General features: G+C 40.7%; 6 protein-coding genes across 11 annotated transcripts in view; 3 read left to right on the forward strand and 3 right to left on the reverse strand.

Annotated features, from left to right (window-relative positions):
• Positions 1-278: 278 nt before the first annotated feature.
• rempA (intraflagellar transport protein rempA) lies at positions 279-10,291 on the forward strand. 2 transcript variants are annotated; one of them, XM_043424120.1, is made up of 11 exons: positions 279-727; positions 3,383-3,630; positions 3,774-4,095; positions 4,320-4,536; positions 4,985-5,843; positions 6,149-6,281; positions 6,407-6,898; positions 7,048-7,334; positions 7,434-7,710; positions 7,816-8,717; positions 8,813-10,291. In XM_043424120.1, the coding sequence occupies exons 1-11, from the start codon at positions 464-466 to the stop codon at positions 9,123-9,125; spliced, it is 4,314 nt and encodes a 1,437-aa protein (XP_043280055.1). In that variant the 5' UTR covers positions 279-463; the 3' UTR covers positions 9,126-10,291. The 2 variants fall into 2 exon arrangements, with proteins under 2 accessions (XP_043280055.1, XP_043280056.1); XM_043424121.1 differs by lacking the exon at positions 279-727 and having other exon boundaries at positions 3,536-3,630; positions 3,787-4,095.
• Positions 1,287-2,912, reverse strand: LOC122413652 (uncharacterized). The gene is made up of 4 exons (XM_043424148.1): positions 2,713-2,912; positions 2,259-2,450; positions 1,693-1,977; positions 1,287-1,529 (listed from the first exon to the last, which is right to left on the reverse strand). Exons 1-4 carry the CDS (start codon positions 2,758-2,760, stop codon positions 1,305-1,307), a joined length of 750 nt encoding a protein of 249 aa, XP_043280083.1. The 5' UTR covers positions 2,761-2,912; the 3' UTR covers positions 1,287-1,304.
• Positions 9,647-25,052, reverse strand: Nasp (Nuclear autoantigenic sperm protein). The gene is made up of 2 exons (XM_043424137.1): positions 24,668-25,052; positions 9,647-11,757 (listed from the first exon to the last, which is right to left on the reverse strand). Exon 2 carries the CDS (start codon positions 11,755-11,757, stop codon positions 10,339-10,341), a length of 1,419 nt encoding a protein of 472 aa, XP_043280072.1. The 5' UTR covers positions 24,668-25,052; the 3' UTR covers positions 9,647-10,338.
• Positions 12,411-23,881, forward strand: LOC122413650 (uncharacterized). Of its 4 annotated transcripts, none has more exons than XM_043424146.1 (6): positions 12,524-12,664; positions 13,588-13,727; positions 14,546-14,770; positions 19,645-19,752; positions 21,196-21,333; positions 21,756-23,881. In XM_043424146.1, exons 3-6 carry the CDS (start codon positions 14,572-14,574, stop codon positions 22,013-22,015), a joined length of 705 nt encoding a protein of 234 aa, XP_043280081.1. In that variant the 5' UTR covers positions 12,524-12,664; positions 13,588-13,727; positions 14,546-14,571; the 3' UTR covers positions 22,016-23,881. The 4 variants fall into 4 exon arrangements, with proteins under 4 accessions (XP_043280080.1, XP_043280081.1, XP_043280079.1 ...); XM_043424144.1 differs by having other exon boundaries at positions 12,570-12,664; positions 13,464-13,727; XM_043424143.1 differs by having other exon boundaries at positions 12,610-12,664; positions 12,990-13,727.
• Positions 24,707-26,983, reverse strand: LOC122413651 (uncharacterized). 2 transcript variants are annotated; one of them, XR_006261593.1, is made up of 5 exons: positions 26,659-26,884; positions 26,360-26,501; positions 25,836-26,069; positions 25,393-25,752; positions 24,707-25,095 (listed from the first exon to the last, which is right to left on the reverse strand). XR_006261593.1 is itself a non-coding variant. In XM_043424147.1 (5 exons), exons 2-5 carry the CDS (start codon positions 26,734-26,736, stop codon positions 25,451-25,453), a joined length of 756 nt encoding a protein of 251 aa, XP_043280082.1. In that variant the 5' UTR covers positions 26,737-26,800; positions 26,878-26,983; the 3' UTR covers positions 24,707-25,450. The 2 variants fall into 2 exon arrangements, 1 of the variants encoding a protein (XP_043280082.1); XM_043424147.1 differs by having other exon boundaries at positions 24,707-25,752; positions 26,659-26,800; positions 26,878-26,983.
• The window catches only part of LOC122413646 (lachesin-like), a 259,378-nt gene continuing 258,885 nt past the window's right edge, over positions 26,494-26,986 (forward strand). Inside the window, exon 1 of the mRNA XM_043424135.1 lies at positions 26,494-26,706. The gene's annotated coding sequence lies outside the window, so the exon portion shown is untranslated. The remainder of the gene's footprint in view (positions 26,707-26,986) is intronic.

The raw sequence follows: 26,986 nt of genomic DNA on the forward strand, positions 1-26,986 counted from the left end.
TATACTGACATAAAACCCGATGCTCGTGATTTTCGGTACAGTCAGCGATTGTACGTGATTGAAAAATGGAATGAATTTCATTTATTTTGATATTCTCTGGCGGGCTGATTATCTTATTACTGCATGTTTTTGATCATTTATAAAATAATATATGTCTATATATGTATATATATGGTTGACGATACTACACAGTCGATTCCCAACAATCGATATTTTTCGTGCGCGGCGTCGTCGGCGCCTCGGCGCGATCTGAAAAATGTATGTATTCAAAATGGAGTTTCGTTGGCTGTCAAAGTCGACAAACAAACAGTGTCTTCTGACCTGTTTGTGCAAGTTCGAAATGAATAAAATGCGAGCCATAAAATTGCTGAAAATATATTAAACTAACAATAACAGTGATTTTAGTTGCATACTTAATAATAATACTTCGTAGAATGTAAAATAATTATAATACGATACAACGATGACACTGTATTTTGACACGCGTGTGCAAAATCCTGAAACTGCTTCGATAAGCACTCTCGCGACATGGCACAGGAATTTTCCGCTTCTCGCTGTTGCTGCTTATTCTCAGGACAAAGGTGGTTTTGTTACAATTTACGATGATCAGGGTGAACCTCTACAAGACGTTGAATCGCCGAGACACTCGGTTGCACAGGTTACAGCGCTTGGCTGGCATCCTGAAAGAAGGTGGCTCGTGGCTGGATGGGAAACTGGAGAAATAAGGGTTCGTGAAAGATTATTTGAATTTTTCAAGGGAATATTTTCCAAAATACTTCAGATTGAAATGGCGTCAAAGATAATCAGATTTCTGGTGGTTGTTGCATTAGGTGATACTTTGCAAATTATGTCAACTAAAAATCAATATTAAACCATCTCAAAAACTAAGATTTATATTAGATATCAATGCCATTTGTTACAAAATTTTTATACGACTATGTAAAATATTTACTTTTTCAAAGAAACTTTTTTTAAGTAACTATTTCCAGTCAAATCAGTCATTTTTCAAGCCTAATAATTGTTGTATTTCGTTTTGGAATTCTTCTAGTTTCTCTTGTACAGTTTTGTTTATTGTTTTTTTCTTGTCATTAACGACACTGTGACAATTCCTTATCATAATAACAATCATAAAAAATGCCTTATGTGCTTTGCACATCTATCGAAACATTCTAAAATCATGAATTCAAGGACAAACAGAAACACAAACTGTATATTCAAAACAATTTTCTTATATATTTAATCGTAATACATTTTTATCAATAGATACTAGTTCTATGGATCTCTTACAATACAAATAAAAAATATTAGTTGGTCTGTGTAACCGGTGCAGCAGACTTTTTCAGATTGATTTTTGTTTCAATACATTTTTTGACTGTATCAGTGAGGGTGGATGCATTGCCATAAAAAATGTTTAAATTTTCGGATGCACAGGCTTCCATCATCCTATCAAAATTTCTCAACCAAAAATTAAGCATTTTGATCGTTCCTTCAAATTTTGGTTTGCCATCTTTGATCAGTTGCGACTTGATCTGATAATAAAAAAATGAATAAATGTAGTTAAGTGATTAGCTCGTATAAATTTGCAATTGAATGAAATAAGTATAAGAATATAACGAGGCAAAAATTGTAGACATCACAATACTTCAGGAAATAACATTTATATGTTTGAAAAGAGTATAAATTTCTATTTACCGGTCTCAGACAATGAATGATTTTTGCATTGGAGCTGTTGGCAGGGTCCTTATGACAGTTTTCAGCATTTTCTTTATATGTTTCTAGCTTCTTGAAGGCTTCACTTATACTCTCTTGTATTTTTGTATAATTTCCTTCTACAGCTCCCAATTGTGAGTCCGAGCAGTCTCTCACAGTCTTGGTCGCTTTTTCTGCCAACGCATCCAAATTACTGATATAGTTCAAGCAATCAACTATATCAACTGTCGTGGCCGCATTAACCAGAGCATCGGCTTCAATTTGTTTCTATGCGTAAAAGCAGAAATACAGAAATATTTGATAAGCAAAGTTCTAGACAGTTTGATGACTTTTTATCCTGATTTTTGTTTGATATATATCATCGTTAATTTCAAAAACATTAGTCATAAATTATTGGTTTGAGTGCAAAATTGGACTAAAATTGAATAGCGTATAATGTATAGCTAAAATTGAATGGGGTAACTTTTTGTTCAGACACAAACAGTAAATATTTTTAGTCCCGTTCCACACATTATATTTCCATACTATTGTAATTCATGATGGCTTACCTTTTCAAACTCTTCTATAATTTTTATAGGTGTTGTAGTTCTGTACGCTCGTAATTTTTCTAGAATATCTTCGATTATACTAGAGATATCTTGATTCGCATTTTTGTAAATGTCTTGATAAGTTTGTATCAAAGTTGATACTTTGGCGTCATACAAATCTTTTGTATACTCCAATAGCTTTGCCTCCGCAGTCTAAAATTTTAATAGCATTTCTCATTCAAGCGGACGACAGTTATAGATTATAAAAACGTTTTCAAAAAAATTAAACTTTCAAATACTTCATCCATTGTCAATTTTTTTACGATCTCACAAGCAGCAAAAATCTAAATTCATAATTGCCCAAAGTAGCAAAAATTGCCAAATGCTAATTTTTCCATCAATAAATTTCACCATAAAAATTTACAGTTATTTGATTTACACTCATTCGCAAAGTTGAATTTTTCGTTTTACTTACGTAGACGAAAATAAAGAGGAAGCACAAAGTGATTCCGAATTTAAACATTTTAGGACGTGTCTTCTTCCAAACTAAAGTGAATTCATCACAATCATTACCTCTTCCAACTTATATATATATGCTTCCCCGTACGTCTGGCAATTCCCGCGTGTAGGTTGGCCCAAATTGCGATAGATAAAAAAATCAAACAATTGTCGTTTATGTAGACGAGAATTATGACCCACTTAATGTTTCGAAGCACTAGCAAGTGATAGGTGAAAAATGTGGGGGGAAAACACACACAAAGCTAAATATCATGATCTAATTAGCTCGAATTTTTAAATCATAAATCAAACATATTAGTTTGAACGAGATATATTTAACGACTTTAAAAATGGTTACAATTTTTGAGTCATAAATTCTTTTCTTCAGACCTAGCATACAAGTGCTTATCTCACAAATGATATTTTAATGGAACACTAATGCGTCGAGCTCGAAACTTTATCAGATTCGTTACTCGGAGCTGCTAGAAAAAACCTTGACCCAAGTAAATCTTTTTTTCTTCATTTTTTTAGGTATCATTCATTTCCATTATTCCGTAGACATTAAATATTGAAAGAAAAATTTTGCTAATCTACAAAACAGGATTCATGAAAAATATTGAATTTCAAACAATCTTTTATTTTTACAGATATGGCCAGGAGATTCGGGAACCACCGAGTTCAACGTCACAGTGACGCCTCACAGAGATCCGATAACCATTTTGCAATGGAGTCAACACGGTGGTCGTTTGGTTTCGGCAGATTCTGCTGGATCCATCGTCGGCTGGAAAATTGATCCCAAAGGCCAACTTCTCGTTACGTTTCATCATGAGCTCAAAGAATCTTTCGCTCATATCACGTTCCGACTCGCCCCGCCTAAGCCAACTGTCGATTTGAGGTATTTTTATTGAAGCAATTAACTCGATTAAGCATCGATTATAAATCGATTATTCAATTAATAAATCGATTACAAAAAGTTTATCGCCTTTTCTTTTTTTTTTGTTTTTTTTTTTTTTTGATAAATTAATATTTAATCTTCAGTGATTTGGCAAAGGCTGCGGTCGCAGGAGACGAGCGAGCCCTCGATTTGTTCAGTTCATGGCGCCCAAGAACGGCGGCAGCCCCAATGGCTGCACCCTTAAAAAAAGACGATCATTCTTTTTACATCGGCTCGACAAACGGAATGATTTATTACATCGATGCACAAGGCCAATGCAAAGAAGTCCTCAACACCGATGGAATGTCACTTCATTCTTTGCTCCATCATACATCACGGGACTCATTGGTTGTTTTGACAGAAGGATTGAACATCGGATATTATCAAGCTGATCCTGCCACGGGACGACTCACGGAATTAACCAGAGTATGAATGATGCGAGAATTGAAAATTGGAGACAAAAAGTCTGAAGCAGCTACAGCAATTGTTCGATAGTTTCAAAGTATTATCAAATTCGTTCAGAATTTTAGAAATTTTCGAATTATAAATTCTATTTTGCTCTTTTTTTCTCTCGCAGTTGAAATTGTGAGTGAATGGGAACAATGTCGAGAGTGATGACAGTAAATTCTCTCAAACGAATTGTTCTACAGGTCAAGTTGAGCGGTAAGAGCGATGTTTCTCGGAGTAGCCCGGCCTTGTGTTGGGTCGGAGGAAATACGTTGGCCGTGCTTACGGGCGAACTGAGCGTCAGGTGTTGGGATCTACAAACTGGTGACACGTACGTGTTGAGCCCCCCGGAAACGACCAACGGCAACATAGCAACGCCCCAAGAAATTTGCACGAGTCTCGCTTTTTGCAAAAATAATGGTACTAGAAAATTTGAATTTTTCACATTCGATTAATGAACGATCGGTTCATTCGAGTTGGTCATCGTTTCCAATTTTTTCACTCTCACAAATGAGATCATTCGAAGAATTTAAACAATTGATAATCACTGATTATTCCGGTGAATAAGTTTCTTATGGAAAATCAGACTATTTGACACAATAATCGATAAAAAATGAATCAAAATATATTTTTATGTTTATCGTCTGCAGAAAACGCCTTTTTAAACATTTTTTTGAAAATATTTGATCGCGTTTTCTTTATCAAATTCTAACAAAATGTAACTTTTAACCAAACCATACTTTTCGTTAGCAAAACACCAAAAAAATGAAACTTTTTTCACTTTAGAGATCAGAGGATCGGTTTCGATCCTGTTTCTAGATTAATGAGCTCCGACATTAATCTCAGTTTTTATTATACAATGATCCAGAAACTTTGGCAGCTGGTACAAACCTGGGTACGATATATCTGTGGAAGCGGAAAGCAGTATCGGAAATGGATGAAAACGGGTGGCCAACGATTCCAAAATTTTGTAGCGTCCACGGTACTGTTAAGCAATTGACATGGGGTGGTTCGTTGCTGAGAAATCCTTTGCTCGCGGTGAATTGCATAACGAACGTATTCATTTTGCATCAGCAGCCGATGTGTGCAGTTTTCAACGACGATACTTGCGTGACGCAAATGACACCAACGCATTTGTTGATCGAAATAGAGGAGCAAAGTTGCACGTTGAAAACGGATTTACAAGTGCAAATACTCGCGGCTAGTCGCGAGTACGTCGTCGTATCGTCGGGGCGTCAAGTAACCAGTTATAAAATAAATCGCGACACAAACATCGAGACAACGTCGGTTGGATCGTTCACTTGCGACAACGAGAAAATCCTCATTTATGAAAACACTCTCGTTATTCTCACACCAATAATCATACAATTAAGATCAACGGACGGTACGATCCTACAGAGTTTACCGACTTTGCCGGAAGAAGGCGAACCCATTACCATGGAATTAACCGGACATTATTTGACCGTTGGCTCCCTTAACGGGATCCTCAAAATTTGGGACATTAGCAAACGCGAAGCTAAATTACACACTCGCGCTATGACCGCCTACGAAGCTATCAATGATTTTGCCGAAATTATCGAAGCTCGATGCAACTCGGATTGTCGCTGCGTTTCCATCACCGTTGCCATGTCCAATCTCATGCCCAGCTCCATTCTTTACGTTTGGGATATCGAAGGCGATCAAATTCACGAATATGATTTCGCTCAAATGAATGACGACGACGGAAGGCACGTTCGAATATTTTTCTTCCGATTTTATACTACAGGATTGCATTTGACAATAATTTTATTTCAACATTTGGCTAGACTCGACATTGCCAACGATGTTGCCATTCAGTTTTTCCAAGTCATTATTTCTTCAGTTTTTCGTGCCATCGCACTATTTTGTTGAATTCAGTTTTTGGCCAAGAAACGTGGGTTACTCATCTCTGATACGCCGGAATTTTTCCCTCACCTTTCGCTTCTTTCTTTGTTTCTGTAATACTGCACGAAGATAAGAGATTTTTTGATTTATTGTGTATTCCTTTTCATAGAAATTTAAAGTCTCGTGGCAGACTTGTGACGGCCCATTGCTGGGACACGAGTGATCCGAGAGTTCTCGTTTGTCGTGCTCAAAAAATCGAAGGGAGGAGTAGCAAAAACAAAAATCTGGCGATCGACGAGCAGGTAAGGTCTTTTACATGTTTTAAAGAAACGAACATTTTCTTTTAACGATTGACGATTAAGGAGATTGAAGTTTGGACTTTTAATTATTCGTTCGACCGAAATTAATATTTTTTCTTGGTGCACAGGAGCCGAGTGCCGCAGTCGTTCTTGTGTCGATGTTTGCGACGCCGGACAACGGAATAGCGATTCAGGACGTGCGACCGATAGCCGATACGAATTGTCGTCTCCTCGGTGTTAAATCGCCCCGAGTAATAATTTTGAATCCGGAAATACCGAGTCCGAGTGGAAGTAAAATAACTCGAATGTTGATGCGCGAGTTCGAAGAGCTCGGAACCTGCGATACGCCGACGAAAAAAGCGATTCTTGATTTCAGTTTTCATATCAGTATGGCCAACATGGACGAAGCTTTCAAATCCATAAAAACCATAAAAAATGAGGCCGTTTGGAAAAGCCTTGCCAGAATGTGCGTTAAAACGAAACAGCTTGATATGGCGATTTTGTGCCTCGGACATATGAAAGACGCGAGGGGCGCCCGCGCCCTTAGGGAAGCCATGCACGACGATTCTCTCTCGCTCGAGGCTAAAGTTGGAATCCTGGCTGTCGAGTTAGGTCTCCATGTGAGGAGCTATAACAATTTTATCATTCTTTTCATTATCCATGCTCTCCGTACAAAATAAACTTTTCAAACATCGACTTTAATCTGTTTTTATTGTACGTTTATAATAATCAAAGTATGAAAGTCTCAAGAATTTTTGTTATTTTACAGAATGATGCTGAGCGCCTGTTTCGCGAAGCTGGTCGTCTCGATCTCGTTGGATCACTCATGGAAGCTCGCGATAAATTTCCGGACGCTATAAAACTCATGTCCAGCGAGAATAAAATACGGGAAAAAGTGACGTATTATAATTATGCGAGAGCCTTGGAGAGCTCGGGAAAAATCGATAAAGCTATTGAAATGTATACGAAAGCGGATTGCCACAAATTTGAAGTTCCGAGAATGTTACTCTCGCGTCCCCGAGATCTTCAAGCTTATCTCACCAGCTCCGATGATCCGTGAGAATTTTTTTGCATATGAAAACATGACGTTGTGACTCCTCGGTGACTCGTTTTCCACTCTGACAGATGTGGAGATTATATATAGTTTTTTTGCAGAGCTATAAAAAATTGGCACGCTCAATACACCGAATCAACTGGCGACATGGAGGGTGCTTTGCGTTTATATGAAATCGCGAATGATACGTTAGCAATAACGAGATTACTTTGTTATCTTGGTCGGGACGAAGAGGTTTGCGATCTCGTTATGAGAACGAATCACGCAGCATCGGCTTATCACTTGGCCGCGCATTATGAATCAATGAACGTTGTCTCGCAAGCTGTACATTTTTATACTATGGCGAAAGCGTATACGAACGCTATCAGGCTTTGCAAGGTATGCCGAAACATTTCTTTCACTTAAAAGTAAAAAAAAAAAAAACGTAATGTCATTTCTGGATTTTGATAGAATTTTATGAATACGCTTGTTAATTTTTTGTAGGAAAACGATATGGTCGAAGAGCTGTGGCCCCTTTCGATGCTGGCACCGAGGCAGACTCAGATCGACGTAGCCAAGTATTACGAGGAAAACGATCAGCCCGACAAAGCTGTTTTGTTATATCACAAAGCTGGTTTGCTATCAAAAGCTCTTGATCTTGCGTTCAAAACGCAGCAATACACAGCTCTACAATTAATAACGATGGACGTGAACGCGGATTCGGATCCAGCGTTGATAAAGCGTTGCGCTGACTTTTTCGTCAGCAACGAGCAAATCGACAAAGCAGTTGATCTTTTGGCGACAGGAAAAAAATATATGGAAGCTTTGGAACTCGTGCAAGAGTACAATATAAATATGAGCGAAGAACTCGCGGAGAAATTGACGATTCAGAAGGTCGACGAAGATCCGGAAACTGAAGGAACAAGGATCGGTACTTTGGAAACAATTGGCGAAATTGCTTTTGAGCAGGGAAATTATCACTTGGCTACGAAAAAATTTACTCAAGCTGGCAATAAAATGAGAGCGATGAAAGCTCTCCTCAAATCCGGGGATACCGAAAAAATATGCTTTTTTGCACAAGTCTCAAGACAAAGAGAAATTTACATAATGGCTGGAAATTATCTCCAATCGCTCGATTGGCAGAATCAACCGGAAGTTCTCAAAAATATTATCAACTTTTATTCCAAAGGCAAAGCTATGGATCTGTTGGCTAATTTTTATGTTGCTTGCGCACAAGTTGAAATCGACGAATATCAAAATTATGAGAAAGCCCTCGATGCTCTCAATCAAGCTAATCGATGCCTGCTCAAAGTTACCGCACCTAGAGATTCTGACGTACAACGGAAAGCCGTCGAGGTTGTCAACAACCGAATCGCTACGATTAAACGATACTTGGACATAAAAAAGTAAGTTTTAAGGCACTTTTTTAATGCACATAGTAATTCATGTACTCTTGAGAAGTTTTGGTGTGTATTCTGAAGTCCTTGATGTTGAATCGCAGATTTTTCGAAAGAGGCGAAACAGAGATGGCGATGACCCAAGTACGACAACTTCTCGATTCGTTTGGTCCAGATTTGGAACAATCTGTGAGACGTGGCGATTTATTTGCTACGATAACTCAGCATTATGCAAATATTGGAGAAACGGACAAAGCTCGGGCTACGATCGAAGAGCTCAAACGCCTAGTGCCAGGAATTAATCTCAGCTATTACTACAACGTGAATTTGTTGGAAGCTCTCGGTTATAAAATAAACGTTCAGAGAGAAGACAGCCTCGACAAGGATGACGTTATCGAAGAACTTTTGGGAGAATAATTTCGTTCGAATCGTTTTTCAAACGTGCGAATAAGTGGAACTAAGATTTCTAGATTCTATTAGAAAAGAATGTTGAAGTCTGCATTTTATGCCATACAATGAATGTTACAAAAATTGAAATTTTGCGTGAATAGCGATGCTTTTTACACGTTATTCTGTTGAACGCACAGTAGAACATCAAAACGATTTTTGTGCCTCGCCATCAAGATGCTTCAAATCGAGGGTTACCCCTTGACTGAATTATCACATATCAGAGGTGAAGATTTTTTTCACCAAGTTTAAAATATTACGAAAAATTCGTACCTCGAAGTAGTGAAATTCACTGAAATTTATCAGTACAAAAAAGCAAATCAATTCCGTCCATGAATGTGATTTTACGATAAGTTTATTGTATTAGAAAAAGAAAACATTTAGATTTGATTTTTTCTTTACATTGTCTATCACGGCGCAGTATTTTATAAATAGTATAAAGTTTGTCTGCACGAACGAAAGAGGGATCGAAATAAAAATGAAATCTCGTATAAAAAATGCCATCAGTGAAATCTTTATTTCGGAGAGGAAAATTGAGTTTTACAACTTAAAACCTGGCAATTATGATGAATTGCTCTTTCTCAGGTCTCTCTCGTTTATTTAAAACTAAAATACATCAGACGTGCGTGGTTTGGACCAGCAGAGTCTTTCGCAGTCGCTCAATGGTAAACCAAATAAATAATGCAGTAAACTTAGAACATTAATAATAAGATGAAGAAAAAACGTAATGATAGTAATATCTATACACTAAGTGTTTGCAATCGAGAACGATATTTTCGAAGAACGAGTCAAGGCATAATTGAATAACGAACGAGTAAAAGAAAGTAAAGGAAAAAAATCGTCGAGGTTTGTGTCGATTAACTTGAGACAATGTTTTGTTTATGTTTTTTTCGATATTTTTCACCCAATCTTAATACTTTAATAAAAATATGGTATATTCGTGTTGTCTTAAAATTTGCGTGAATCGAACATGAAAATATTTAACTAATTCGATTTCCAGTTATCGAAATAGCCTATAAATATTTTTGCAGTTTCAGTCGTTATATTCGGAGAATGTGATTAAGTTTTGTAGCTCAAAACTGCAAAGATATATCGGAGATGATTGGATAAAAATAAAACATTTTCTCGCAAGTCAATGACGGAAACTTCAATATCGTGCTATCGTTAGATTTCTCTCGATATTTCAGGGCGTTAATTTTTTGCAAGGTGATTGTGCTGGTTCCTCTGTTTCGTTCTCGTGTTTACGTTTTTTTCTGACCAAGTGAGAAATGTCACTAGCTGGTTTTGGAGGTGCGGGACAAGCAGAAGCTTGGTCGGAAGAGCCCGATGGTCCGCTACCGTTTTGTGTGGACGAGGAAGAAGAAGAGGCGGCACCATTACTGGCGGAGCCATCAGCGACTTTGTTCTTGATTCCCTCGATGAGAACGCGACAAGCTTCTTGCTTGAAATCCTTCATGTCAACGATTTTTTCCTGTATAGCAGGCAACAATTCGCGAAGTTCCCGAATTTCTCCTTCGATCGAGTAGAAAGGATCGTCGCTTTTGACTGTGGGTTCAGGCGTATTTTCCAATTGTTTTATTCTCGTTTCCAGGAGATTTGTAGCCTCGGTGAATTGTTTGATACTGGCGTCGAAATCGTTTGCCAACGAATGAGCAAGCCCGAGTTGATAGTGAATATCAGCGAGGGCGCGAGGCTCGACCGGTTCGATTTTTTCCAAGAGAACAAGAGCTCCTTCGAGGTCGGCGATGGCGCCTTGTGGGTTGTCACTTTCCATAGCAACTTCACCGAGCAATCTGTGAGTTTCAGCCAAATGTTTAAGACCAGCTTCGCCACGTTTGGTGAATACGATTTTAGCGAGTTCGAGAACTTCCCAGGCAACTTGAAGGTCGATGCCACGACCAGGATCTTCCTCTTCGTCCTCTTTGTTCACGTCTTCCTCCTCGTCCACGTTCCCTGAGGATGTCCCAGCTGCTGTTCCGTTGCAATTGCTCGTTTCTCCTTCTTGCACACCGTTTTTGTTGATGTCCTTGCTCGTTCCAGCGACCTCATTTTTTTCGCTCGCTTCGCTGCTGCTCGACACTTCCTTCTTTGCTTCTTCGATCTTTTTATCGTCCGTTTTGTTCACCGCTGTTCCATTTTCCTCTTTTTTCTCATCGCTCGTGCTACTTATCGAGGCTTTTTCAGCAGCTTCGGTGCTCGATTTCTTCTCGTCAACTTCTTTCTTCTCCTCGGTCTGTCCAGCTTCTCCCCCTTCCTCCTCCTTTGCGTCGGCCTCGCTCGTCTTGTCTTCTTCATTCTCGTCGTCATCCTCCTCCTCCTCTTCCTCGCCGTCCTCGTCGTCGTCCCCATCTTCCCCGCCCGGCACAGCTTCCCCAAGCACTCCAACTTCCTCCCGAGCTAATCCCAATAATGCACGACCGTATAACAGGTAAGGCTCGCCCAAAGCGTCGTCGCAGTCCCCGAGCTTTTGCGACATCATTTCCAGACCTTCGGCCAGCGCGGTCACCGCAGCTGTGTAATCTTGCACCAGGAGATGACGCTTGCCTTGCGATATCGCAGTCGCTGCGTCCGAATATGTCGTGTTTTCAGCTACGTCCGCCATCTGAAAAATCATCACATTTTAATATCGTGTTTCAATTTCGCATTCTCAATATCGATTGATTTTCATACGAATTGTGTAGACATTTAAAAAAACGAGCTTAATTCGCATTAGTAAATGTGGAAAACGTACAACGATGAGAAGCTCGTTTCCCGTTGCACTTGTGCATCGAGACTTAAAAATAAAAGTTTCCAACAAATTGATAATCACCCAGGATCTGCAGAAAAAGTTTCCCCAGTACTGACGACTTGGAAAGTAATTAAAAATGTTAAAAGCGACGAATACCAGTGGTTTCAGGCTTTTTTAAGATTCCTCGACAGATAGAACGGTGTCATTGGTCCCCGGAACGAGACTTTTGTCTCGTCAAAGTGTCTCCCATTGTTAAGCTCATTGCGTAGAAGAATGTAGCGATGCGGGGGGGGGGGGGGGGGGGGGAAGGTTCGTAGCGAGTTTTAGCAGGGGGTCGATCCGCGAAAGTCGCGTCGCCGCGTCGCTCACAGAGATAAAATCCTTGGGGGTTAGAGGGCGCCAAATGTTCACTGGATTGCGGCGACGAGCGAGACCGGAAGAAGAGGGTTGGTGAACGCGACGTTCGTGCGCCGAACTCACACAGACACGCGCGCACGCGGAGACACGAAGACGGTAATTCGCCGTTTCAGTGAGTCCTTGCTCGCGGATCGGGTAGTACGAGATCGTGGGCCATCGGGTGAGGATTGGCGAGGAGAACGCGCGCGCAAGAGTCACTGACGAAAAAAGTTAACGGTGCGCGGCGCTACTCTTGGTGGTTTGTTGCTTTGTGACACTTCAGTGGGCGCCTGGGCACGGCCGAGGATGGAACCAACTCGTGTACCCAGGAGCCCTGCGCCGCGCCTCGTTTTTCTCATCGCCACGCTGGCACTCACACTCGCAGGTAAAAAAAAATGAAAAAAATAAAGAAAAGAAAATACACACCGCGATTTCGTCGTACGCGTGTGCGCAAATCCTGCGAGCTTCTCGAAAGCGCCAAACTCAGTGTTCACGATGTTACGCGACTTTGTGCATTTCTATCAATCGCGCAAGATATTTCAATGAAATAAAATCCTTTTTTTATTAGCTTAATCCCCAATTACTGGGACCTTTTTCACTTCATTTCTCGTTTTTCTTGTTTTTATATTCAAACAAATTTAGGGTTACACGCATCTTTTTTTCAAGTGTACAAACGATTCACCAATTTATTGAACAATTTCTCCCCTCAGGATAGATTCTCTTGCCTTGGACCGTCACCGAGTGTCTCTCGGTGCATCTTTCCGCAAGTAGTGAAATCCGTGCGTGCCCAGACAACCTTAATCATTTCTCAATCCACTTTCTTTTGTGTATCGTTCATAAATTGATAAAATTTCATTTGTCAAATATTTCTATCAGCTTTCTTGAATAATTTCAGTTTGATAAATTGAGGCTACAAAAAAGTATTTCCGAGACAAAATTGAAGTTACATTTTCCGGAAGTTCAATTGCGTAATCGACCAGAAATCGATTTGTTTGAAAATTTCATTTTATCGTGAAGAATTTGAATCAATTCGTGGCTCGAGGGTTCACGAATTTCTTGCTTCAATCGATTGGTGAAATTTCGTTAAAGACACGATTCAACGACCGATTATAACACGATTTTAATGAATTATTTGTTTGTGTTCACCTCCCCGGTATTCTACGCTCGTGAAAATAATCAAAAAGAAAAACAAAGTTGAATCTGAAAAAAAATCGTCAAGTGCCAGATTTCGAAGGATTGGCGGTACGAAGTTTTGAATAAGAATAGAAATATGACGCGGGCAATGAGTCACCTAACGCGGGTGTTTAGTGGACGAACGAGGCGACGAGGGGGTGGCTCAAGTGGCGGCAGAACCATCAACGGTGGTTTAAGAGTATTGTCCACTTTTCAAAGATGCACAAGTTCGAAATTGGTCGTACTGCACGTCGCTCTCGTACTCTCAGTCGCAGGTAAACCCATTCCAACAAAAAAAGAAACGACGGCATAGATGATCATGAGAAAACAGCATAGAATCATTGAGCGTTGTCAGATCGAGGGGTCGAGTGTGACCACTAAAATCAGTGCTTAACTCATTGCAAAATCGATTTCCATTGATTCACCTTGACATTAAATTTATGCATGATTCGTTCTCCCAAAATTCCCATTAAAAATACCAAATATTTTAAGCGATCCATTCACTTTTGTCGCGTCCAATTTCCTACTCAATATTCAATCGCACAAAAATTTTAAGCAGAGTTGCAATACCAATCGGACAATTCCGCGGGTAAAATGGTCATTTACCAGGTTTGGTGGGCTCAGCCCTGACATAAATATCAGACATTTCACTCGATCACAAACACATAGGATTTGCTTAATTTTAAAGTAGGAACGAAGCCACTAGTTGATTATAATTTTAGCGCGTGTCGAGTAGTTCGACGAGGCTTTAGACCTGCGTGATTTTTCAAGAGTTTCAACAGAGCTCGTAATAAATTGGTTTTAGCGATCAGATCGTTGATCGGCAAGTAGTTGGCCGTTGGGGGGAGAGGTGAAAAATGGTGCAGAGAGTGAGAGATCGGATGGGGTCGGTGGATAAATCAATAATGATAAATTTCAATTGTCAATGTCTGCGTTAATCAATAAACGAATTTCTGAAAAAGAAAAGAGAGGTCATTAGATTTGACACCGAATGAGTGACTCGGTAACACATTCGGTGAATTATGATTATTGATTTATTGTCGCGTTGTCGAAGGAGTGGGACCGACATGATAAATTCGAGGATTATTTGCAGCCACGGCCTTATTGTGCGGTGCAATAATGTCAGACCACTGGGAAGAGGTTGGCTGGGATCGTGACGCTCTAAATAAGGCCAACATCAGTCCTACGTGGTACTTGGACGGTCAAGTCGTCATGCTCGATCCTCCGAACGATCGACGGAGGGGATACTCACATCGAAAACCCATTTTCCTTGTGCCAATGCACGGTGGGATTTGGACCATGTGCGTGTCTCTGACAGGTAAAGAAAAATGCATTTTTTTCGTACGATTTAATGATATGGAGATGTTAGAAAAAACAGTTTCGATTGATGCGCGTCTAAAGGAAGAACTTTTCAACGTAAAATTCAAAAATATGAACCGTCGGCCCTCGTAGCTCCATTCTCGTTTGACGAAAGCTCGCGTATCGAAAAAGGCAAGAAATTCGTATCGACCGGCGCGTCTCTCTTCTTTGGACTGACACGAGAATCTTGGCAGTTTGCCCAACGGAATACACGTCGATCGTAAGAGACGCACACACGCTCCCCCCATTTCCTCCCTCTCGGGAATCATACGGAGGGGTAAAATCGCTTCGAAGCGAGTTAATCGTGTCCCTCGACCTTTTTCCACCGGTAAATCCCTCCGGGCTGCTTGTAAAATTTCCGTTCCGTTTTACATCCGCTCTCTATATCACGTTCAATGCGCCGCGTCGTAAAAGAGCGAACGTAAGCAACACTTTTCTGCGATGAAAAAGCACTTTCTTATACGAAGTGCAGTTTTGCATTTCGTTATCGAAAATATTTTACAGCGAGTTCCCCCTCCCCCGGGGAACCTCTTCTATTTTAAGGGCCGAAAGTGCGAAATTCTTCATTTCAAAGTCACTTTTCAAAGCTGAGATAAAACGCTCTCGGATTTTTTTATAACCTTGACTCTGAGCGTGTAATTGAGGAGATCGATCGCGATTCAAATCACCGAGAGACTGCCGAGCTTTCGCGACGGGATATACGCGGAGGCGAAATCCGTGTTGCGTGACCGCATTCTCGTCCTCGGATGTTCCTTCCCTCGTTACATTACCCCGGCTCGACTGTTTAGCTTCATTTCAACTCTCTCGTTCGGCGTCTTTAAGGGGCTAAACTGCTCCCCGTCCGTCGATGTTGTTACCTATACTTAGCAACAGGGAAAAGGAGAGAGAAACTTGGAAACTTCGATGTTGGAAATCGGATTTGCGATGTTGCCTTGACCTCGAAGGACGTCGAAACAACGAGGTCGCTCGCATACACTCTGTTGTTCATATTTCCAACGATTTCCCCTCGTCTCCGTCCCACGGAACATAAAACGCTCGGCGACTAGCAAACGTTTGTAAAATTTTTGTAAATCGATGAAAAAAGCGCGATTTTGGAGAGACTCGAGATCATAATGTTTTTTCGTCAAACAACGAAACTCCGCAGGAGCTTTTCCCAGCCAGAGTACAATCAAGCCTGAGTGTATTGGGATTAGGAAAATCGCGCGATAGTCCGAAGGTCAAAAGGAACGAGGAGAGGAGAAAGATGTTAAGGGAAGCGCACTTACTGGCTCATCTTAAGGGGGAATAATACCGTTGAGGTTTCGCTATGAAAGGCCTTCGTTTCCGTTCCCACTGATTCCGCATTGATTCCCCTTCGCGATGGCTTTTTTCGTTCCTTTTATATCCGCTTCCGGATTCGAAGCGTTATTGAGAATTCGTCGCATCGGGATGGAGAATTGTTCAACAACTTTTCAAATTTGTCTTCATGTTTTTACGAAAAAAACCAAAATTCCTGCATCGAACTCGTTCGAGCAATTATCGAGATTCCAATAAACGGTAGTTGGAAAATTCTTGACAGAAAATGTTCGAGAGCCTCGAGAACACTTTTTCGACGGACCTCAACCGATTTCTCGTTCGCAGCGACGATAAAAACCGAGTTTCGTGCTGCCGTGACAATCGTTAACAAATATCGCTACTCCGAGGCTCTTTAGCACGTTGTACTCCGGGGGCTCGTAGCATACTTTACGACAACTTGATAAACATTAAGCTCCTACGACCCGAGGCGGCAATATCGCAATGCGCGAGGCTAAACGAGGTTTTAACTTAATTAAGAGCAGAACCTTCGTTTCCGTTACGAGGATTTGGATACGTACTTTACCTGAAGTTTCTTGGGCGTATATCAAATTAATTGTGCACCGATTAACGCGTTAGTTCAACTCGCAGACCTGCCTTTCGACCCGACGAAAGCTCGGATGTTTATTTTTTCGAAAACGTTTTATTTCTCGACGAAAGGAAAAGCTCGAGTCCGTCGGAGCGAAGGGACTCGACTATTAGTCGAGGACCTCGGGCGCAATTACGCTTTTTCACTTTTTTTCTTCGTTTTTATTTAGGCGTAAAAAAAATTGCGATCATAAACTTCGCAGGGTGATTATAAAAATGTCCTTGTGACTTTTGAGCTCGACGGAATCCTTTGATGCGGTGGATTTAAAAAATTTTTTTTAATTTCAATTGCCCGTAACCTACGAGTTTGGAGACAGTGAAACTCGATGCCTTTGATCCCCCGTGCGGAGACTCGCACATCGCAAACTGTCACTCGAAATAAACATTGGGAAAAATGACGAAGAAGAAAATCACGCGCGGAATGTAGGTCGCTCGCAGAAAATATTTCATCCGGTAAATGCTTCGGTTTCGAAGCACTTTTGAGGCTCTGACTTTCATCTAATTAACACGCGATCTTCTAACACGGATGATTGAGGTGAGCGGGTAAAAATGGAGCGAGGGATGGGAAATTTTTGTGGCTCGATATCTGGGTCGAAAGGCTTTTTATTCTTGGTCGTCAATGACGCGTCTCGGTATTTCGCGTTTTCTTGAATCCTCCGCTCTGCAACATCAGCAGCAACGCCAGCTTCGGGGATCCCTCGATGCAATATGGACGATAATTGTGCCACGAAGTTCGCCTTCGTTTATAGAGTGGATTCACTTTTTGCAGACTCTCCATCACGGTGAATCGGTTTTCGTGTGATTGAGGGAGAAAAACAAAATTACGAAGGTCAAATTCATCGGGGCCTCGATTTAATCGAGTTTCGATGAGATCGCTTTCGTGAATTAGAGAGTCGCGGAATTCGTAACCGGAATGAAGTTTGGCTCGCCGAGCGCCCCTCAATCAGTTCGAGAGGAGCTCTCGTCTCCCGTCGAGAAAAAACGAACGAAGGTAGACGCCAATAAACAAGTCAAATAACACGATGAGCGTCTCTCTTGTCGGCCGGAAATTAGATTTTCGTCTGAGTGCAAAAATTTAGAGACGAGGAAGTGAGAATATGAGAAAATGCAGGAGAACTGTGGCAAAGCCTCTTCGCGTGTTGGCCACCGCTTAATATTTCTCCGTCCGGAGGCTTATTCTAATATTTTTAAGGAGAAATATCGCATGGAAACAAAAGGAAACAGATCGAGGTCAAAGGGAATAGGTTTCGGGTCGATAACTCAACGAATTTTGAAGTCCCGCTCGACTCTCAAATGCCAGAAACTCGCGGAACGAAGGCTCGGAGAAAAACCCAACGTCTCGTTTCCCTTGCACTTGGTTTCTTCGCAAATTCACTAGTTTTTCAAAATTCGAGTGCGCTTCAGTCGGGGAAATATTATTCGCCACCGGGAAAAGGCGAACGTGTTTTTTAGGCGCTCGGAGACGCCGAGCTTGTGGAAATAGAAGCAGGGTCTCCCGTTTGCAACTTAAATAACGCTGGCGGTAGCATCATTAGTATTTACAAGGTGCACGCGCGGAGGTAGGTCGAGTGCGGGGTTCGTTTCGCGGAGTGCATTCGTCCCTCCCGGGGATGCCGACCCCTTTTTGTCAGTGCTCGTCGAAACGTGCGATCTCGAATAGTCTAATTATGAAGAAGTGATGGATTAAAAAATTGAAGATCGACAGAGGCGATTGAAGTGACTCGAAAAAGTTTGAAAAATAACGTTGCTGCACTGCGGAGTTATAATTCGGGGATTTTCCGGTTACGATCCCGTTTCGCAAGATCGTAGAAAGCGATTTTGACGCGGGAAAATTCCTCGAAGTGTGGCGAGAAGGTTAGAGAGCACGGAGGATGGGATTATTTTTTTATAGCCTCGAATCACGCCAAGCACCGAGCATCACCGTTCATTTTCATTTGAAGTTCGAGCCCGTCGGAATTTCCGTGCCGCTTCCATTCGTTCAAAGGACTGAAAAAGTTGGCGAGATTTCGTTGTCTTAAGGAAGTTGAGGCTGTACAGTCATTTTTTTTACCCAAAAGTGATGACCTGTACCTTTCAAAAGTTAGGCCAGTTTACAGTTTGGCAATGTCGCATACACTTTAAAGAAAAGTTGGGGGAAAAAAGACGAAAAACTGGTGAAAGCCCAGTCGAAAACACGAACAGTGACGATCCTAGCCTCAAAAAACTGCACGGAAAACAGATTATTATTAATATAATCTCAGCAAATCTCCTAATAAATCTGAAAAAATTGACATTATTCGGCAAGCCTTGCTCATGTTGCCCAAAAAATTTCACATTTTTAGCATCATTTTTAACGGAGATATCACTGAATATGTCTTGACTTCCATAAGATTACATGTTATTTGGCCCAAATTGTTATTGATTTTTCTCAGCAACGACGCTCCTAAACGGTCTGAAAATTTAACTGATTTTTTTTTACACTTCACTTTATAAGATGCAATCGGTTTAAAAGCGGTGACATCATTTTCATTTTAATGCCTCAACTTCCTTAAACTCGAGTGTTTTGGGGCTTGAGAATAACGAGAATTGCAAATAATTCGAACGAGTTTTCGTAAGCACAAAATCATTCGGGGAACTACGTGAAAACATCGATCTCTACGAATCGCCAGTTTTGTGAACAAACTCGACGGCAAAGGTGACCGCTGCCTCGTGTATCGCGTACGTAAACACGAAACTTGTCGGGGGCTTGCCGCGGTCGGAACAATCTAGCTTTGACGTCGCTCTCCCCCGAGAGACGTTTCCCGCATTGTGTTTCGCTTCTGTGTACATTCGCATTTCTCCACACGCATGCACAGCTATTTATACGAACGATTTAGCCAAACCGGACAACACGTAATTAGTTCCGTTCCTTTCCTCTTTTCCAATTCAATGCAGACGAGGAAATCCGTCTTCTTGGACAAGTTGGCTTTCCTCAGGAGCGATGCATCAATTATTTGACGCCTGACGAAGCACACGAGGAAATTCGGACCGCGTGGCAGAGCCGTGAGTACAAACAACATTTGAATAAAACTGTCCGCGAGACTCGACGAGTTTGGATGACCGACATTTCCAATATCCATTCGGTTAATGATTTCTCAAAGTTTTGTCATTATCAGCTCACAAAGTTTCGGGGGATATTCGACGTGTAAATAGAACGGGCAGAAGTTGGCTAATTTTTTTTTCGAATAATCTCCGCGTTGCTACCGCGTGTTCATGAATAAATGAGAATAATTATAAGGCTGCAACAAAATTCTGTAACGATCTCATTCGGGCACGAAGAGACGGAGAAACTTTTAATTATTTCCTCGAGGTGAAAAAAAAAAAAAAAAAACAAACGGAGAAGAAGTAAAAAAACACAACGACGAAAAAAAAACAGAGCGGGAGATAAATAATCGTGGAATAGCGAAGATTGAATAGTTAAATTGCATTCTCGTCATCTGGAAAATCCGCACAAAAGTTGTCCGAACAAAAGACTATTTTATCCGACGTCGCGTGAAACAAATGCCGGTGAGAAATTGTACGGGAGACAGATGGTCACAAAAAAGTAATCGTCGGGAGAAAAAAGCGTGGGAGACAAAGGGAGGAAAACTGAAATGGCGTGGGAGGCACGAGGAACGGTTTCCCCCGCTTTTTCTGCTCGCGGAGATCGCTCTTTTCACACTATTCGCAATAGCGACTACTTATACTCGAACTCACTTTCCGAGCTGTGACAAAGAATCCTTCTCTCGGCCTTTTAATTCTTTTTGGGTCAGACCGAACGTCGAAAGTAAATTCGAAAGAAATGAAACGAAAATGTAGCCCCGAAAGTGTACGAGAGAAGCTCCGACGAAATTATCTCGGAAAAAATCTTCTCCTTCGGCTCATTCGTATTCACAATTTTCTTTCCAAGACTTTATATTCACCAACGAGGAAAAGAGCTCCTCCGAATTTTCACTCATGAAATGCGTCGGGTGAAACGCTCGGCAAAATAGAGAGAACAAAGGAAGGAACTGGTGCGGATTCGTCGTAAAATTGGGAACGCGTCGGATCTCGACGGAATCCGGAGAGTCCAGTCACGAGGTCGATCAATAATTCGTTCACCAGATCATCATTGTCACGTCCAGAATGTGCTCGAGTGTCCAGTCGACCATGCATACCTGTGCATACTCTATATCTCGCGTAAAATTGCAACGCCAAGATCAAAGGACGCGTTTTGTAATGAGAATTTTCTTTGACCTAAAAATGGCTTCCTGATTGCCTCTTCAAACAACGGCCTCAAACATCGCGGAGAATTCATTGTTGGAAAAAACCGCTTTGAATGCGAAAGTCTCGCTGACTTTTTTTTAGACGGTTATTTAGAAATTTGTCCGAGAAAAAATGCGACTTCGGATTGGGAGATAATTTTTTTCCGGATAAATCACCCGATTTATTCGTTTTTTTATTCATCGCTTTTTTGTGGTTTTACAGGCATGCAAAATCTGAGCATCTCGTGCTCGCTGGTCTGCTTAATTATTCTGGGGAGTGCGGTGCTCGTAGGGTTTTTTGGCCTCTGCAGACACCAAATCTCGGCTGTTCTCGTGACCGGTGTTATGTATCTATTAGCAGGTGAGCACAGCGGATCGACTGAAGATTTCGAAATGTAAAAATTCATTCGAATTTACTTTTCATCGCGGGGAAAAATCAACTCGAAAGTGCTTAAGAACTGTAAAACGAAATTTTTATCTTGTTTTTCGAAAAAATCCACTTTTTCGAAATCCTGAAAATAACCTCGGCCTGAGAGTCCGAGTTTTAGCGACTTTCGTGAAAGAAAAAACACTCGGAATGCGCTGATTGCAGCAAAGGCTCAAAATCTCGTTTCAGTTAATGCGAGCGCGCAGAGCTTTTCGTTAGGGAGTTCTTTTCCACTGGTGTTCGAGAGCTCAAAAACCGCGCGTTCCAATTGACTCGACAACCATCGGGTTTCCACAGGGTCCAAAAGACCCGGAGAAACATTAGATTTTCATAAATTTCGTTGTTTCGATTTTCAGCAACTTTTGCACTGTTTACTTTGACGATAATCTACTTCAAACGGGCCCAAGATCGGGGCGCTCGAATAATCGACGGCCCGGAGGACGGGGTGATCGGCGGACCAGCGCCGAAAAGTGTTTTGAACGCTCGTCGATTTACGACCGCGTGGAGTATGGATTTCGGTTGGGGCGGAGTAACGCTTTGCGCCTTGGCTTCGGTCGCGTGGATTTTGCTGAGCAAAATCATGAGATTTAGTCCGATATCGACGATGCTGGCGTAGCAGTGGGACGCCTTCGAGGTGTAGATACATAAGAAAATAAACGTTTATTCGGCACAAACAGAGAAAACGTGCGAATTGCAAGGCAGCACTTTTTCTTTATTTTTCTCTCGTTTAAATACGACGAAAAATACACTATTTGCCGGTTCAACGTAATTTCACGTATATATCTCGAAGGCGAAGCACACAACGAATCTATGTATATAAAAAATAATGTGCAATTTATAGAATTTTTTTCGAGCGAAAAAACGAAAAATTCATTCCACCCTCGATCCTGGGGGAAAACCGTTTTTTCTCTAAAAATTTACGAAAAAGCTGATTCGCTCGGTAAAATAAACAGAGAAAATCACTTCGTCGTAAAAATGTATTGTTGATAATGAGTCTTTCAAAAAATCGAGTTTAGCCGCGACGAGAATTGCGAAAGTTCGTTCGCCAGAATCGAATTTTTTGTTTTTTTACTCTCTTACGCATTGCGCGGGAAATATCTCGGTAATCCGATGAAAATCCGGGCGAACGTGGCTCTGCAATTAAGCGGAATTAATTGGCGGTTCGAATTGCGTTTGAAGCTTTTTATTTATACTGTGGAATGAACCTATTCGGACTCGGCTCTAATTGCAGTCGTCACGGCAAAAATATATGTACTTGCTTGAATAATACTTCGTCCAATTTGTACGTGGATTCATAAATTCGAGCGAGATTTATGAATGAACTTCAGTCCCACTTATAAATTGCATTAAATATTCTCCGAGTCTTTCTTCCGTATATAGAAAAGGAATTAAAGTAGCGAAAACGTAGGCGAATAAGAGCGAGTATTTATTCGTTTCGAAATTCATTCGAAGCGAGAATTTTATTGATTTAGAAGGAATGAAATAAAAATCGAGCGATCTGTTGGTCCGAAATTGGTCGTAAATTATCGTTCCACTGTGCAAATGTTATGAGGAGAAACAATTTTTATTTCCGACCGAAACGAAAGGATTTAGAATCGAATAAGTAAATGTTAGTATTAGAATTACGAATACGAACAAATATGACGTAAAAACTGTGCAACGAGTGCTTATGCGCTTGGTAAAATAAAAAAAAAAAAAAAAAATTCTCAGCTCTCCTTTGAGAATTTTTTCTTTGCGAATTTTCGCTTCTCCATAATTTTCAATTTTTATACGATTTTTACACGAATGAACTCGAGATGGACACGCTGGATCATTTCTAGTCACGTTGTCGTGTTGGTAGAATTTTAAACATGAACAAAGACACGCGTAAGTCAGATTTGACGTCGAAGATTGTGAAAAGTGGAAAATATTAATTCCTAGGCGAATAGGCGATCGCTATGTACAGCCGTTTTTGCTATTCTACATAGGATATATTCTCAACGTTCTCAAAACGAAATAATACGATCGATGGTGCGCTTCGTGTGATCGTAGAAATGTTTAGTGACTTAAAATATTCACATTTCGCGATTAAAATCGTTGACGTTAGGATGAATCTCATGAAAAATCTCGAATCTATGTATTTTTTTGGTTCAATAACGAAAAAAAATGACAATTGCATAATTGACCACATAAATCGCATGCTCAATATTAACAATGCGAATAATAATGACAATTATAATAATCATAATTATAATAGGCCACGAGGCTTTTGCTACGAAAAAAGCGTGAGAAAGCGTCGAGAAATTTCGTTCTCGAGTAATTTTATTTGTGCCCAACGCGTTACCGGCAATTTTTCCGATGGAAACTAATGCCCACGATCCCTACAGGATAATAATAATCTCATAGCGCCGAGCCATTTTGTACGTATTCTTGTTTGTTACAGCGAAGAAAGAAAGCAAGAAAAAATGTAAACAATAATACTGCGATATTGCTGCTACCGCTCTGACAGTCGTTTCATTGCCCCAAAATCTCCCAATTCTATTAGTTTTCAGGTGAGCAGAATTATTTTAATAGAAAATGATTCCATGGACGCAAAAATATCAGGCGATTCACGGTCCTGGAGCGATCATTGCTGGAGATAAATTTCGAGGACATTAGTAGTGGTTTTCGTCAATATCTTTCAACGGGGCAGCGAAAAATGTCACCTTTCAAGAATTCGATTCTTCAAACGGTAAGTTTGAGAAAAAATTATCGTATTCCGAGCTCAAACGAGTTTTTTTGCACATTTATTTCTGTTCCCGAGTATTGAGATTGCGAAAGTAGCAGAACATTTTTTTCGTCGTTTGAATATACAGGACGGAAAATCTTCGAAACTGTACGTATTGTAAATTCGTTACAAATGCGCGGGGCGGGCTTTCGCGGATTACGGGCACGTGAGCGGAAACGTGATATATTGGTATGAACTCAATTTCTAGAAAAAATAATGTTCGTTTTGTACGCATCTTGGAACTGATGATTGATCTTTTCATTTTTTCAACGGTTTGGCACGGTCGATTAATGACGAAGATTCCCATCTGTGTGTAAGTAAACGATGCATCGAATTCTACGATATTGGAACGTGTATAACCTCAAAAAAAAACATCGGGTCCGCCGTCTCGAGATGAACGAATTTGATAATTTTGTAATAACTGAACGAAGAATCCATCTCTTAACAGGAGAATCATGAAAATATTGCAAAATAGTTGGAACGATCATTTATAAGTGTTGAAAAATTAATCAATCGACTTACCTCGAAGCTGTCTGGGGAAAAATATGATAAAACCGCACAGAAGTTAAAATAACGTTTTTACTTAACGACGAAGAGTTTCGTTAACTGGTTTTTTCGTACAATTACGTGTCGAAGGGTTTTTTGAAAGGGTCAATTTATGCTGAACTCTGCCGCTCGTCCAACTAGCAGGAGAAAACGAAAACAGTGTCTTTTTTTCGCGCGCACAGCGTCAATTGTAAGTCGTGATGTATATCGACGGTATACTGCGTGTGTGGCGTCTCCGAACGACCGTTAATCTGTTCTGTTCGTGTGAATGTCTCTGTGTGTGCCGAGAAGAGTAGGAGCTCCCCACCAATATTTCGATTGTAGTGCAAAATATATTTGCTCGTAACGCGGTCGAATCCAGTTGCGAACGGTGCGCCGACGAATGCCAAAGCCCTTCGAAGCTCCTTGGTTGTGTGCGAGAACGAGAATCAAAAAGAAAAACATTGCTCTTCTCACTACGCGTGCGCAAGAACTGGAACGTGATTCGTTTTCAAATCGACGAATAAACACCGGTTCCGGCATCGCATTTGGCGCGAAAAAAACCCGCGAATTTCAAATAGTAATTTTACAATTTTGCGTATTCGTTAATCCCAAGAACTATTTTTGGAATTTTTTTCTCAAAATAATTCATCGAAAATAGAGTTTTTAACAAATAAAAATTCTCGAATTTCGTTTTCCTCTTGTAAACACAAGTTACACACAGTTCGGAATTTCTGCCATTGTTTCCGGCCGAACATCCATCGTGAATTCCGAAAGCTTCTAAAAATTTGTTTTTTCACTAGCATCATGTTTAATGTTACTCGAATTTAGGGTCGGCCTGAGTCTCGTATTCGAAAAAGTAGAAGCAGCACCGACAAGGATACTCGTGGGTTTAACAATCGATTCGAAATTCCTGTCGTTGACGAGCCTCGACTCGGTTGCTGTCTGCTTGGGAACCTTCTCGTCGGTAAGACAGGTTTTCCTGTTGTCGTCCGTCGATAATTCAGTCTTACGATTCGTGTATTCAGTCCAACAACTTTTCAAGCTCCCAAACACATCGAACCACAGACAAAGCTCTTCCACTGAAAATTTAACACCCAATTTATCGGTGTTTCTTCATTTTTTTTTGTGTGCAGTGATTTTTTTATGCGTTTGATTTAATTACCGAAGAGTAAAAACGTTATGAACATAAAAGCTCCCGTTGAGACTCCAGCGTTCGGTAGCCAAACATTCGTCAAACCGAAAAGTGCTGGGCCTTCGTGAAACAGCATTCCTCTCATGGTGTTTATCAGCCATGGCATGTGAAGATATGGTATACGATAGAGATCGCCAAGGGCTAACATTATCGTCGTTATTAATCCCATAACGACGTTAGTTATCATTATTTTTATTTTCATGCCTGAAAATCAAAAATTCTTGTTTTCTCAACGAATCCAACCAAAAATTCGTGACTATGAATACAAATCCGGAAAATAACAATTTCATTTGATTTCGTTGGAAATTTGAATAACATGAGACATCTAGTGAGTCTTCAGTTAACCTACAAATGATTTTCTTCTTTCGAATTCGTTTTTTGTCGAATTTCTACATCGAAATGAATTTTTGATAGCTTTTGTTGGTCGAGTGATATCGTAGTCAATTAAGCAAAATAAAAAAAAACACGTTTAATCGGATTAAATCGTTCCTTACTGTAATTCCGACGAAAAATGGCATGAAAAGTGGCCGATTTTGCAACTGATTGTCCCAGTGAGAATCGAGTGCCCACTTCGAGGGTGATAAAACTCAAACAAGCAGCAGCAAAGCACATAATCCCGATGTACAAAGTTTCTGCCTGTGAAATGTGTGAAAGTGAAAAAAAAGTGACGAATTATAATGGACAAATTGGAAGAGCAATTCCAACCGGTGTTTCAACGCGTCTCGAGCCCTCGTTTTTTTATTCTATTCACAATTTTTTGACTACCGGCGAGATACGATCGAAGATGGCTTACTTTTGAGCTGATTTTCCCATCAGGACGATCTCCGAGGAGCGTTGCCGAGTGAGTACTTTTTTTCCGTTTGAAAATCATATTTGCCACGTCGAGTGAGGAAAAAAATCTTGAAATTTATTCGAAAAATAGAGTTTCATTGGATCTGTGATTGAAAAATATACGTTTTTTTAGAAATTATTTCATCGCGTCGTAGGTTCTGATCGAAATTTCGGGTGATACCGTGTCACGTATGACGGCCATGTTTTGTCAGCGACCGAACAGTCGCGGTGAAGTGTGAAAAACAAGCGAGTGTCACTTTATTTCCAAGGTCAATCGAGAGCTGAAGCCA

Source organism: Venturia canescens, chromosome 7, assembly GCF_019457755.1.
Source record: "Venturia canescens isolate UGA chromosome 7, ASM1945775v1, whole genome shotgun sequence".
In the NCBI taxonomy this organism is placed as follows: domain Eukaryota; kingdom Metazoa; phylum Arthropoda; class Insecta; order Hymenoptera; family Ichneumonidae; genus Venturia; species Venturia canescens.

What these genes read in the sequence shown, in the direction of transcription:
- rempA (XM_043424120.1), top strand. Translation starts at nt 464, where the DNA reads ATGACACTGTATTTTGACACGCGTGTGCAAAATCCTGAAACTGCTTCG. An exon ending in ATCTGGCGATCGACGAGCAG is followed by an intron (nt 6,282 to 6,406) that starts GTAAGGTCTTTT and finishes CTTGGTGCACAG; the next exon opens with GAGCCGAGTGCCGCAGTCGT. An exon ending in CTCACCAGCTCCGATGATCC is followed by an intron (nt 7,335 to 7,433) that starts GTGAGAATTTTT and finishes GTTTTTTTGCAG; the next exon opens with AGCTATAAAAAATTGGCACG.
- LOC122413652 (XM_043424148.1), bottom strand. Translation starts at nt 2,760, where the DNA reads ATGTTTAAATTCGGAATCACTTTGTGCTTCCTCTTTATTTTCGTCTAC. An exon ending in TTATAGAAGAGTTTGAAAAG is followed by an intron (nt 1,978 to 2,258) that starts GTAAGCCATCAT and finishes TTTTACGCATAG; the next exon opens with AAACAAATTGAAGCCGATGC. An exon ending in TCATTCATTGTCTGAGACCG is followed by an intron (nt 1,530 to 1,692) that starts GTAAATAGAAAT and finishes TTTTATTATCAG; the next exon opens with ATCAAGTCGCAACTGATCAA.
- Nasp (XM_043424137.1), bottom strand. Translation starts at nt 11,757, where the DNA reads ATGGCGGACGTAGCTGAAAACACGACATATTCGGACGCAGCGACTGCG.
- LOC122413650 (XM_043424144.1), top strand. Translation starts at nt 13,550, where the DNA reads ATGACGCGGGCAATGAGTCACCTAACGCGGGTGTTTAGTGGACGAACG. An exon ending in CATGTGCGTGTCTCTGACAG is followed by an intron (nt 14,771 to 19,644) that starts GTAAAGAAAAAT and finishes AATTCAATGCAG; the next exon opens with ACGAGGAAATCCGTCTTCTT. An exon ending in TGTTATGTATCTATTAGCAG is followed by an intron (nt 21,334 to 21,755) that starts GTGAGCACAGCG and finishes TTCGATTTTCAG; the next exon opens with CAACTTTTGCACTGTTTACT.
- LOC122413651 (XM_043424147.1), bottom strand. Translation starts at nt 26,736, where the DNA reads ATGATTTTCAAACGGAAAAAAAGTACTCACTCGGCAACGCTCCTCGGA. An exon ending in ATGGGAAAATCAGCTCAAAA is followed by an intron (nt 26,502 to 26,658) that starts GTAAGCCATCTT and finishes CACATTTCACAG; the next exon opens with GCAGAAACTTTGTACATCGG. An exon ending in CATAACGTTTTTACTCTTCG is followed by an intron (nt 25,753 to 25,835) that starts GTAATTAAATCA and finishes TTAAATTTTCAG; the next exon opens with TGGAAGAGCTTTGTCTGTGG.